This window comes from Silurus meridionalis, chromosome 9 (genome assembly GCF_014805685.1).
Source record: "Silurus meridionalis isolate SWU-2019-XX chromosome 9, ASM1480568v1, whole genome shotgun sequence".
NCBI classification, from domain to species: domain Eukaryota; kingdom Metazoa; phylum Chordata; class Actinopteri; order Siluriformes; family Siluridae; genus Silurus; species Silurus meridionalis.
In genome coordinates this window covers 9,884,460-9,897,280 of record NC_060892.1, presented here as the reverse complement: position 1 = coordinate 9,897,280, position 12,821 = coordinate 9,884,460, and the positions used below count along the sequence as shown (strand labels likewise).

The 12,821-nt window shown below is 40.1% G+C and overlaps 1 protein-coding gene across 2 annotated transcripts in view; it reads left to right on the top strand.

The window, feature by feature from the left end:
* The window catches only part of pcsk6 (proprotein convertase subtilisin/kexin type 6), a 72,217-nt gene extending 64,105 nt beyond the window's left edge, over window positions 1-8,112 (top strand). For both annotated transcript variants that reach the window (XM_046858222.1, XM_046858221.1), the window contains exon 21: window positions 7,456-8,112. In XM_046858222.1, the coding sequence (XP_046714178.1) occupies window positions 7,456-7,553 (98 nt within the window). In that variant the 3' untranslated portion in view covers window positions 7,554-8,112. The remainder of the gene's footprint in view (window positions 1-7,455) is intronic.
* Window positions 8,113-12,821: the final 4,709 nt, after the last annotated feature.

The following is a 12,821-nucleotide window of genomic DNA, read 5'->3' as shown; positions in this document are numbered from 1 at the left end:
AGGACAGAGATATTAAAATTTATAGTAGGCGAAAGGATTACATTTAGGGCTTAACATTCCAGGGGGTATTCAGTTTATTTAAGTGACATTTAAATTTGTCTTTGATGTATATTACATCAAAGACAATTTGCCTGTTATTCTGTCCTTTCTAAAACACTGATACCCAGCAATGTCAATCATATTAGTTGGAATGTTACTATGAAGCCACGATTCTGTTAAACTGAGGTAATCCAAGTTTGAATCCAGAAGAAGTGCTGAGACCTGATCACGTTTAGGGATCAGGCTGCGTATGTTTAACTGCCCGCCTAATAGAAATATATATAGAGAAATAAATATATTGAAATCCTGCCATTCACTTTATGTATCATTGGCTGAAGTAAAATACTATTGTAAAATTGTCAATGTGCTGTAATAGTTTACTATAGTGTACTATATCTTATCTTTCTAATTAGATTCACTAAATCCATAAACCTCCTTCTTGGCCTTCCTCTTTTCTTCCTTCCTGGTGGATTCATCCTCTACATTCTCCTAGCGATATATACCCTATGTCCCTCCTCTGAACATGTCCAAACCATCTCAATCTCACCTCCCTCACCTTCTCTCCAAAACGTCCTACATGCGCTGTCCCTCTAATAAACCAATTTTCTAATCCTGTCCATCCTCGTCACTCCCAACCAAAACCTTAACAACTTCAGCTCTGCTACCTCCAGCTCCACTTCTTGTATTTTTGTCAATGCCACTGTCTCTAAACCATACAACATCAGAGGTCTCACCACAGTCCTATAAACTTTCCAAACATGAAACCATACTGTTGCTCACAGATGGTCACCTCTTCTCTCAGCCTGGCTTCCACTACTCTTTTCCATAACTTCATGGTAGTTACTGCAGGTCTGCACATCTCCCTTGTTCTTAAAGATTTGTACCAGCACACTCCTTCTCCATTCCTCAGGCATCCTCTTACCTTCCAAAATCTTCTACCGCTTCTACCATTATGTCATCTGGTCCTACTGACTTTCCACTCTTCATCCTCTTAAGTGTTACTCTCACTTCCTCCTTACTAATCCTATTCACTTCCTGCTACACAATCTTTCTAGCTGTCTCTCTTATCACTTCTGCAGTAGTTGCTTTATCATCCAGCACCTCCTCACCACCACCTCCCTGAATCTCACACTATAGTCTTCCTCCTTCAGTTTCCAACATCTTATTCTTCTTTCAGTCCTCACGCTTCTCCTTTTCTTCTTTACTTCCAAATCCATCCTACAGACCACCATCTGATGCTGTCTAGCTACACTGTCCCCTGCCAACACCTTACAGTCTCCAATCTCCTTCAAGTTCCATCTCCTGCATAGAACATAGTCCACCTGTGTGCACCTTCCTCCACTCTTATACGTCACCCTATAATCCTCCTTCTTCTTGAAATATGTATTTACCACTGCCATTTCCATTCATTTAGTAAAAAACTAAAATGACACCTGTTATAATAATAATAATCCAGAGTTGGGGTCATGTCTCACAATCTGAAGGCTTATTAGATTTGCCAGTAAATAAAATATTTTATTTATTAATGAGCAAAACATTACCGTATTTTCCGGACTATAAGCCGCTACTTTTTTCCCACGTTTTGAACCCCGCGGTTTAAACAACGAAGCGGCTTATTTATGAATTTTTCCTGGATTTTTCCCGGTTTCACAAACTTCAAGCCAAAAAATGGAACCCCATAACATTAGACCAATGAAATTTCCGAATGCCAAAAGATCAACTCCCGAGAGAAATAGTTGTGAAAGGAAGGAGGAAGACAGTGAACAATGACTTTCTTGGTCGGCTACTGTTTAAAAACAAGCCGTTGTAACGCGTTGAGTCAGGGTTAAGGGATAGCTCACTAACTCCAGTTGCAACAGAAATCATATAAGCACAGACAGGTTTCCAAAACTCGTGCCTTTTTATTTTTCTTAGCAACAGCGTTACGGGTTTGTCAAAGAAACTTAGAAATGAGCATCAGAAAATAATAAGGACATAATCCTTGTCTTGCACACATGCAGTAATACCGGAAAATGCAGTGCCGGTCTTTTCCCAAAATACCGCTATGCTCCTAAAGGAAGCGCAACATATTTCACCCGTTACACCGTGTGTAACGTGTCTTTTGTTAAAGCCTGTGTAAAGTTCATTAGTTTCAGTGTAGACAGAAGGGTGCGGCTTATTTATGTTCAAAATAAAAATATTTGTAAAATTCTGTGGATGCGGCTTATATATGGGTCCGGAAATTACGGTATATGTGGTAAAAAATTTGATTTAAGGTTGTGTAACATTTATAAAATTGTCCTTTACAAACATCTCAATTTCTGGCTTTTTATTAAAAATGCAGCTTATTATTTTGCTAAGAAACTAGAAAGTGTAATCTCCTTTGTCCTAAAGACTTTCCCACACTAGGAAACTTTGCAAAGCACCATGTTGCAAGGCAGTGACACTAAACACCCCTCATATAAATGCTAAATAAATGTCTTAGTGATCTTGAACTTGGAATTTGAACTTCTTGCTCTACATGCTGTATTGAGAAGTTGTTTACCACTTGGGTAAGAAAGACTTTTACTGCCATGGACCTGAGCTAGGCATGGTTTCAGCTAAGGAAAGCTGCACTGTCATGCCGTGCTTTGACACTCTACTCTTACTGCATTGTTTTTGCAGCTTCATTACCAGAGAGCTTTCAGAGGCCACTTGAGTTTTAAATCGTCTCTAACAAAGCTGGTTGCAGACGGCTCAACTGCGGCCCAGGGGGCTGAAGACTTATTCATAGAAAGAGAGGAAAGAGAAAAAATTAAGTACAGTTAAATGGATAAAGTTACAAAGCAGACAGAAAACTGGAAGAAAAAAAGGGAAGAGAAAAGATTTTTGACAGAGAAAGGAATGTAACTGTATGAAGAGATTGAGAGAGGGAGAGGGGAAGAAGGACTAGAAAGTAACAGCAAGTGAGAGTCTGGGAAGAACCAAGAGACTTAAGGGGTATAATTGGTTGTGAATAGGCACTGCAGCAGGGTGCCAGCAATGCTTGTTTGAGAAAATTCTGTCCCACATTAACCCAAATCCCTCTTTGTCCAAACTTACATAGCAACACAACTGGGGTGAGCGGGTCAGGCAAGTGAGCATGAAAGGAGACTAAATAATAGGAAACTGTAAATACCATGGTACAATTGTGAATTGCAGTTCGACAGTAGGAAAGACCGAACGTTTAAATATGATGACATTGATGGATAGAGTGAAAGTCCCATGCTAACTGCACATCGTATTTTCGCATCAAAAACTGACCTGTCACAATTTGTTGAGATAAAGGGGTTAATGCATCAGTGATGGGAAGATCATATCATTTAGTGACTTGGTTCTTTGAATCTCGTTCATCAAATGAATTAATCGTTTTTTAGGGTTTTTTTTGAGTAATTTACTTCATTTCTCTCCTTTGAACAGAAATAATATAAAATATTTAATTTTCAATAAGCAGATCCCCAAAACATGCCAACAAAACAAACAACTCATTCAAGAGGATTCATGAGATGATCTACTCGAAACTGTTTCCTGTGTATTGCACTGCATAACATATATGAGAGTCACATGATAAAAATGACTTGGAGTAAAAAAGTCGAAAGGTAAACTACTCAATTCTGTTTTTTGACATAACCTACAGGGATTTTGCGATGCTTTGATCATGCACGTTCAGTAGAAATTGAACTAATCACTCTGAGGCTACTCGCTCTTCTGAGACAAATTAAAGACTTGTTCAAAATGAAAGAATCGTTCATGAATGACTCATCACAATAATGCATGACCGCTTTTTTTTTCATTGCCTAATTTACTGACTGGAAAACTGCAATACACTGGTTCTTTAAGATACGTTACCATAAAGTCTCCAAAGCATAATATTTAAAACACAGAAGGTCTTTGAATCTCGTTTGAATCTCGCTAAGCATTACAGTTTCTTTTCATTGGAACAGGCAGATCTAACGTCTCTAGGTTACGTATGTAACCGTAGTTCCTTATTGGAACGAGAGGCTGCGTCAACAACACTTTGAGAATGCTTCCGCATGACTACGCTCTGAATCACATGTGTAATCTGTCCAACAGAAAGACACAACGTCATCGGCAGTGTGAGGTTACAACCAGGAAGCTATAAAAGCACATGCTGTGGAGACGGTGCTAGCTTAGAAAGTGAAGGAAGTGCTGCAGGGATGCAGGGAGTGTGGCCTGGAGACACATTGTTTCATTTCCTCAGGGAACTAGGGTTTACATACTTAACCTAGAGACGTTCCTGTTCAGGAACTTCAACAACCCTTTGGGAATGGGTGCTCAATATTGCAAGAGTGACCTATTCCTGCCTAGTGTGGATGGGCACAGCTAGGTCGAAGGACAAAGGGGCCAGGAGTGGCACTAAGGTCAAGGCTGTAGTACCTGACAAAGGTCAGTGGAGTAGACCAGCCCGCAGCATTGCAAATGTCTTGGAGAGATACCCCAGAGGACAAAGCCTTAGAAGCTGCCACACTCTGGGTGGAGTGAGCTCTGAACCTGAAAGGAGTGGGGAGACCAGAAGACTCGAAAGAGGAGGGGATAGCATCCACAATCTACCTGCTTATGGTCTGCTTATCCACAGGGAGACCCCTCTTATATGGACCATAGCAGACAAACAGCTGGTCCAACTTTCTCTACATGGCAGTTCTGTGGACGTTCAGGCACACCCAGGTAAAGCCTCTCTTGGCTGGGGCCTGAAATGGAGGAGGATAGAATGTCTGGAGCACGACTGAACGTGGGACAGCCGAGGCACCTTGGGGACATACCCCAGGCTGGAGTAGGGGAAGGCACTGGGCATGCCTGGGGTAAACTAAAGACAGGAGGGGCTCACAGACAGGGCGAAAAACTTGGCCAGTAGAAAAACAGTCTTGACAGTCACAAATCTCAAGGGCACCTTGGGAAAGGGCTCGAGTCACTAAACGTGTCACTGACAGGTTTTTCCCTAGCAAGCGGAGCATGATAAGCCGCAATAGTGGACAAGTAAACATTTAGGGTGGAAGGTGACAACCATTTGGCGAACTGTTCTTGAAGGAATTCTATAGACCTTGGGTGAAGCGGCCACCTATGACGACATGGAGCCCCCAACACAGGGCCCTGTAACAGGAACCCAGGTTCTCTTCACATGTTTAAGGCCCGTAAGGCTCTCCGTGTGAACTTGATTGTGCCGAGTGGGTTGCCCTACCAGGTGAACTCTCTGTCCCACTGTAGGGGTTACATGTATAGGAGGCCAAGTGGCATCACATTGGAGGCAGCTGCCATCAGACCCAGCAGTTTTTGAAACTGCTTCACAGTGAGTAGCTGGACTTCTCTCACTCTCTTGACGGCAGCGAGAATAGAATCGACTCGTGGAGGAGACAGCTGCACCCGCATATCAGTCAAATCTTAGATGCCGGGTCACCAAATACTCTGATCGAGCCAATATCAACCAATCGTCGATATAGTTCAGGTCAAAATCCTAGAGGAGCCAGAGCCGCATCCACACACTTTGTGAAGGAAGGATGGATACGTGAAAATATGCGTCTTACAGATCTATAGTCACAAACCAGTCCTCTGACCTGATTTGGGACATGAGCTGTTTCAGGGTAAACATCTTGAACCTGAGTCTCATTAGAGAGCAGTTTAGCTGACGCAGATCTAAAATGAGCCGCAGCCCCCACCATCCTTCTTGGGAACTATGTAGAACCCGGACTCTCTGGTGAATGTAGGGACCACCTCAATGTCCTGCTTCCTCAAGAGAGTTTCTACTTCTTGTTCCATAACCAGAGCCTGCTCGGGTCTCACCAGAGCAGGACACACCCCATTGAACCAGGGTAGACAAGACCCGAACTAAATCTTATAGCCTCTGCTGTGTGCAGGACCCACTGAGAAATGTCCAGCAGGCGTTTCCAGGCTGCCAGACAGTCTCTTAAGAGAATCAGGAGGAAGGAGAAAGGAACAGGCCCATCTCGAATCCTTCTGCCAGGTCGATTTGCGACTCCCACGACCTCAGTCGCCACTTCGCCTCGGCGGAAGCGGGCCAGAACCACAAGGGGCGGGAGCGCCCTCCTCAAAAAAACGCTCTCAATGGACATGCGTCCGCAATTCGGGTAGCCGGCTTAATCGAGAACCGACTGAGCATGATCCCCCTAAGCAAGCCACACACAAGCTGTTTTTTTTTTTTCTTTTTTACCACTTACCAATAATTTACCTTGGTAAACACAGACACACACAGAGCGCTTCCTGAACAAAAAGAATCTAGCGCCGTTTCCATGGCATGTGCTTTTATAGCTTCCTGTGTGGTCACGCCGAAGCGTTCCCAAAGTGTTGTTGACGCAGCTCGAGTTCCTGAAAGGGAAACATATTCCAGCACGACCTGTGCACAAAGTGATTCATGAACACTTGATTTGTTAAAGATAGTGTGGAAGAATTTGAGTACTGCACAGGGCCTAAAAAGCTGCTCTAATTTAATTTTTTTTATATAAAAAAATTATATGTAATTTTTGCTATGTTTTGTGATTTAAATAGTAAAATAACAGGAGTTATTATGGCCTGGTTAACACCTGGCCTGATTCATTAAAAGCGTTGTGTTGAATAATTAGGGCTTTCTGTATTGAATAACACATGGTACACATTGTTGTGAGTTATGCTCAAGTGGGATTGATTAAACCGTGCTATTCACACATAATACCACTAACAGGAACTAAATAGTGCCAAGCTAGATGCTAATTACGATTTCTTCTTGTTACAAAGAGACAGGTGACAGAACTCAGATATCTGAGACATATTTACAAAATCACATAAATTCACAAATAGCCCAGACAATACACAAATGCAAAGAAGTTTTCTGTATGTTTATTTTATCTTAGCAAGCTAGCCATCTAACTGTGAATGAGGAATATGTTCCTTCTTTAAACAGCCAACTGTATAGTCCGTGTTATAGATTGAACAAGCTCATATGTCTGTATATTTTATTTAAAGCAAACATTTTATATACAGTGAACTCTAAGGTATGAAGTGAAGTTTTGTTTGTTGCTGATGAATGTAGTTTAGGTTAAGAAGACCATCCAGAGTTAAAGGTGTTCAGTTTTTGTATAACCAGTTCAGAAATTACATCTTACAGCCATTAGTCCAATGCATCTTTATATTCTATGTAATCAGGAAGTGTTTGATGGTGTGGTCGAGTATTGGCCTGGGTGACATTTATTTGCTTGAACATTTTTAAAACACCTTCTTATAATCTGGCCATAGCCATATATTAGATTTTGGTTGGAAAGTTGCAGTTGTAGAAAATGCAGTTAGTATGACTAATGTAGGTTATATTATCCCTTATCTGAACTAAATGAGTGGTCTAAATTTCTCTCTCTCTCTCTCTCTCTCTCTCTCTCTCTCTCTCGCTCTCTCAATCTTTTTCTTTCCCTCTGTAAGCGGATGAAGTTTTCTGCGACATGGTGAAGTCCAACCGACTGTGTGAGAAGAAACTCTTTCGCCAGTTCTGTTGCAGAACCTGCTTGATGACTGGATGAATAAATAAAGAGAGAATGAAAACGATATGGACAGGTCACATTCTTTAATATGACTGCGTTATCTGATGTACATTTATAATCCAATTATACCTGTGGATTCCACCCAACAAACTCCTCATTTCAGTAACACCCTAAAAGGGTGCTATTTTATTGCCATTTGATTTTTTTTTTAATTTTTATTAAAGCTGTCTGTTTTATAAGCTGCATTTAGTACATGTACAAATTGATTCTTTTTTTATTCTATTATGATATAATGTGATGTAGTGCAATGGGGATCTGTGTGCGATTCTAAAGAATAAGATGAAAGGGCAACATCGTGAGTAAATCGAATTTCCAGCACTCGGCTGAATCGATAAATGTGATGCCAGATTAATTATTTTAAAAGTCAGTAAGCAAAGAAGCTTTTAAACACATACAATCGCAGCACCATTTATCAAGAAAGATTAATTAAAATCCCAGTGCAGGTATTGTACATACTGAAGTGTGAATATAATGGTTAAAATATTTGCTTCTTAAAAAGGGGCATAATAAACTAAATGATATGTTGCCACCAGCAAGAGATTCCGTCTAATGCATCTTTTCTTCTCATAAACACTGTACCCCATCTTGGGAAAGGCATCACTCTCTCATTGACCTTTTGGAGCAGGAATTTGGATCTGGATGTTCGCTGGTATACTTCTGGCTCTCGGAATTTTGTTGTTGCCAAAAATAGAGATCATGAACTTTTTATGCACGCTGTTTGAGCCCTGTGCTATGAATGAAAAACTATTTTTCTTTTACAGTTGCATTCATGACTTGACTGAATGGATGTTGAACTCTAAGGAAGACTTTGTTTCATATTTATCTTGTCGCTTCTTTAATTAAATTTGTATTCCCTAAGTGGTAAATGTTTTGGAGCTAATGTGGCTTTTTAAGGAACGGATACTCAACCATCTATTTCTAGACGCACCCAGAATAACAGCAGGACACAGAAGATGCTTTGATGCAAAGCATCATAAGTTTGATGAGCGTGAAAAAACACACACAGAAGAGGTTTGCCAGCTGTTCTTGTCGTAATCACCGTTTACTCTAAAGTTCTATCATGTGGCACCGTGTCCGTCTTATTTTACAGTCAGACCAATGGTGCACTGCATAAAAAAAGCTTATTTGGACGTTATCACACATTTTCTTGTAAAGCCAAAAATAACAGTTTAGTTCCAAACTGACTCTAAATGGATAATATTATAATTGGCACAAAGTCTGTGTTCTTAAACTGACCTATGAAAGACTGATACATTGGTAAATGGTAGATTTTTTTTAACAGAAGCATTCTTGCTATGCAACTTATCAAGGACAGCTGTACACCTCATTCATGCAGTTATCTAATTATCAAATTATGTGCCAGTAGCACAATGTAGTGTCCACAAGGCAAGAGTTTCAGGTAATGTTTACCTCCAAACATCAGAATGGGGACACGCTGTGATCTTTGTGACTTTAACCGTGGCATGTTTGTTTGTGCCGGACAGGCTGGTTTGAGCGTTTTAGAAACTGCTGATGTACCGAAATTTTGACACAAAACAGTCTTTATAGTTTACAGACAAAAAAAAGCATTCAGTGAGCGACAGTTTTGTGGGCACAAATGGCTTTTTGATGAGAGAGGCCAGAGGAAAATGGCAGGACCGCTTTGAGCTGACACGAAAGACAAAAATGAGCACTTTACTACTGCAGAGTACAGAACAGCATCGCAGAATGCATCGCATTGTGGTGAATGGGACACAAAAAAACCAGAAGAGCACGCACATCAAGTTCCAATTCTGTCAACCATGATCTGAAATGTGTGGCTACTGTGAACACAAGTTCATCAAAACTGAACAGCTGATGAGCAGAGAACAATGCCTGGAAGTTTTTCGGGTCAAAATTTGGCATCAAAAGCGTGAATCCTTGGAAACAACCTACTGTGGGGGTGGTGTAATGGTGTGGGGAATGTTTGAGCCCCTTCAAGCATTATTTGAAAGCTACAGCCTTTCCCATTATTAGTATGATGTTACTTAAATGTAGCCAAAGAGAATGTTCATTTACCATATTGTACATCTCATCTTATGTATAGAACCTTAATGAATCTATTCCAGGGGTGGCCAACCAGTCAGAGACAGAGAGCCACATTTTTTTACTGTGTTACCGCAAAGAGCCACATCATACACATGGGCACACATGAACATCACCCATCCCTTCCTCTAACACACACACACACACACACACACACACCTCTGCTCAGCCAGATTTATTGTAAATGTCACACACCAACATAATGACAGAAATTGACTCCTACAGTTCTAAGACCACAGGACAGTCATTTTCAACAATGAACATTGTGTGCACTGTCTCTCACACACAAACTCTTAGTTTAACCAAGTCCACAAACAAAAATATAATAATTTACAATAGCGTTTTTCTTTTACTATGCATGTTACTTAGTGAGACTTTTGGCATTCCTTGCCTTGAACAATCCCCTTTAAATCTGGCTCGTATTCCGTTGTTGCCACTCGAAGCAATTTTCACGTGCGTGTCAGTCAGAACAGATCGATGCTTTGATGTCACGTGTTTCAGGGTAGAAAACAGACTTTGTGTGTGTTTTTTTTTTTTATGTACGTGTTCACTTCGCTTAAGTTCAATACGGTATTTTCGTCAAATGCGCATGTGCGTGAGATGAATATACCGCAGGGGTGGGCAATTAATTTTTACAAGGGGCCACATGAGAAACCTGCATTGTGTCAGAGGGCCACACCAACGATAATATTTTAGGGATGCACCGAAATAAAAATTCAATTTAAAAGGCAATGAAATCTATAATTTTTTGTGTTATGCCTTTTGCCTTGGCACCATCACTGGAAAACTTTTCTGCCTTTTCAAAAACATCCACTACAGACGGAGTGCGCATGCTCGGATTGACTACTTTTCTGCGCCGTGTTCTTCTCATATTTAGAATGGCAATCGGGATGTTTGGATTTCAGGTGATAAATTAAACCCAACTTGGAGAAACTCTTTGCAGATACACCCCCTCTTGAAATTTCAGCATTGCATGTTTTGCACATCGCTATCCGCACACCGCAGACATGTTGCTCTTATCCAGATAACCGTGTGCTGGCTGCGATTTTTATTGCGTCATTACAATTGTGTTTCCGCCGTGTTGTCTCGGTGATTTAGGTATTTCGGCCGAAGATTTTCGGTGCAAAAGAGCCGGATGTGGCCCGCGGGCCGTAGTTTGCCCAGGTCTGATATACCGCAAAGTTTCTCAGTAGGGGCAAGCTCATTTAAGTTTTAAAAATACCGTATTGAACTCAAGCAAAGCGAACACGCACATTAAAAATCAAACACACACAAACTTCGATATGAACGTAAGAGCCGTATGAAACCAGCCAAAGAGCCGCATGTGGCTCTTTGGCTGGTTTCATGCGGCTCTTACGTTCATATCGAAGTTTGTCGATCACGGCGTTCATATTGAAGTTTGTGTGTGTTTGATTTTTAATGGTCGGCCACCCCTGATCTACTCAGTCACCCACAATTGATTCATCCTGATTATCATGACTGGGATGAATCTGAGATGGAGCAATGCATGCTGTCAGGGTCCTGGAAACTGATGCATGTGAATAAGTACATTAGCAAATGGGTATTCTGTTATTGCACATGTGCTCCTCCACTTGGTCAGATTTATAACTACAGGGCACTTTTTTGCAAACTGTGATCATTCTTTTATTTTCAACAAAATCTGATACAAAATCTGGTCTGCTTTATATGTGCATGCCCAAAATTTGGTTATCTGTTATTAATTTCTCTTGGATTTTAATAAAGATACAATGAAATGTAGGTCTAGTTTAACCTGGAAAATCATTAGATGGTAAGTTAATAAGAACAAGAGGTCATTTTTATGTAATGTTTGTAAAACGAGCTAAACAGGTCACCTTAGATAAGGAGAACATTAAAAATAACCCTAGATAAAAAGCCGCCAAGTGTTAATGGCGACATACAAACAGCTGGTTTATATTACTGTCAAAGTTTTCCATCTGTCCTCAGAATTTACTTCACCAGACAAGAACAGAATTGTTGCTCAGTTAAAAAAGATCAAATGATTTGTGAATTATATAAAATGGTGAGATCTTAAACTGTGATAAAAGTTCAGACACTTAAATGAAGCAATTTTAAAGATTCATTTGTCCTTGTTTCGTATGTCAGCTGTGGATTACAAGCGTAGTGAAGACTTGTGAAGCGCAGTGATGGATCTATTCAAGTAGGAGTATTCCGAAGAAACGCTGTCTGATTGGCAAAGAAAAGGTAATTAGTTAATGACTGCAATCAAGACTAAATTATGCTAAACGGTGCATATGCGGTCTGTCACAATCCTTTAAGTGATACTATGTTTAGCTGTACAGCTGAAAAAACATCATGGGTTCAGTTTGAATCTAAATCAGAAAAGGAACCAGATGGCACTGCAAAAAAAAAACCCAGAACATACCATCAAATTTTAAGCAGTTTGTCAATCTAAGCAAAATGTAAAGTGTGTGTAACCTAAACCAGACAAAAAGATCCAGCAGATTTTCAAAAGTTTCACAGACACAGATTTTCTTTGTATTCATAAAGCAAATCACCACAGATATAACTTGGACAACATGAATGGCACAGGGTCATTTTGAGGACCTGAATAAGCGCAGCATCACACTACTTTTTGCAGTTGAATATCAGCACATAAAGCATGACAATATCATGCTTTATTCCTTAATTATTCAAACCACAAACGATTTGAAGATATTTAGCTTTCTAGCAAAGTTGTCTTTATTTCTAATTACAAAATAGTACAGGCTTATTTTAGATCATTGACACCAGTGTTAGCTGATGTTCTAGTTCACAGTTTTTCCCAGCTGTTTTGGAGCATTTCTCGACTCGAATATTTGCAAAACCGGTAAGTGCATTCTCAAAACAATGTGTACAAACAGCACAATACATTGGATTTCCTGCAAAAGCCTGTACTTTTCAAAAATAATTTTTAGTTCATCTCTCAAATGTAAGTTTGTGTAAATGAACATGTCATTCCTATCAGAATGAAAAGTCCCTTTGTCATAGTTTACAAACAAAATCATCAAAATGCTTAGTCATGGTATCAGTATGATGCACAATTTCAGGATTTCTTGATATAAACTACGGATTGGATCACAGTGACTAAAAAGAATGCACAAAATTTGACTTCCTTCCGTGGTAAATATGAATTTCAGCAGTACAAGTTTATTTAATTGCATA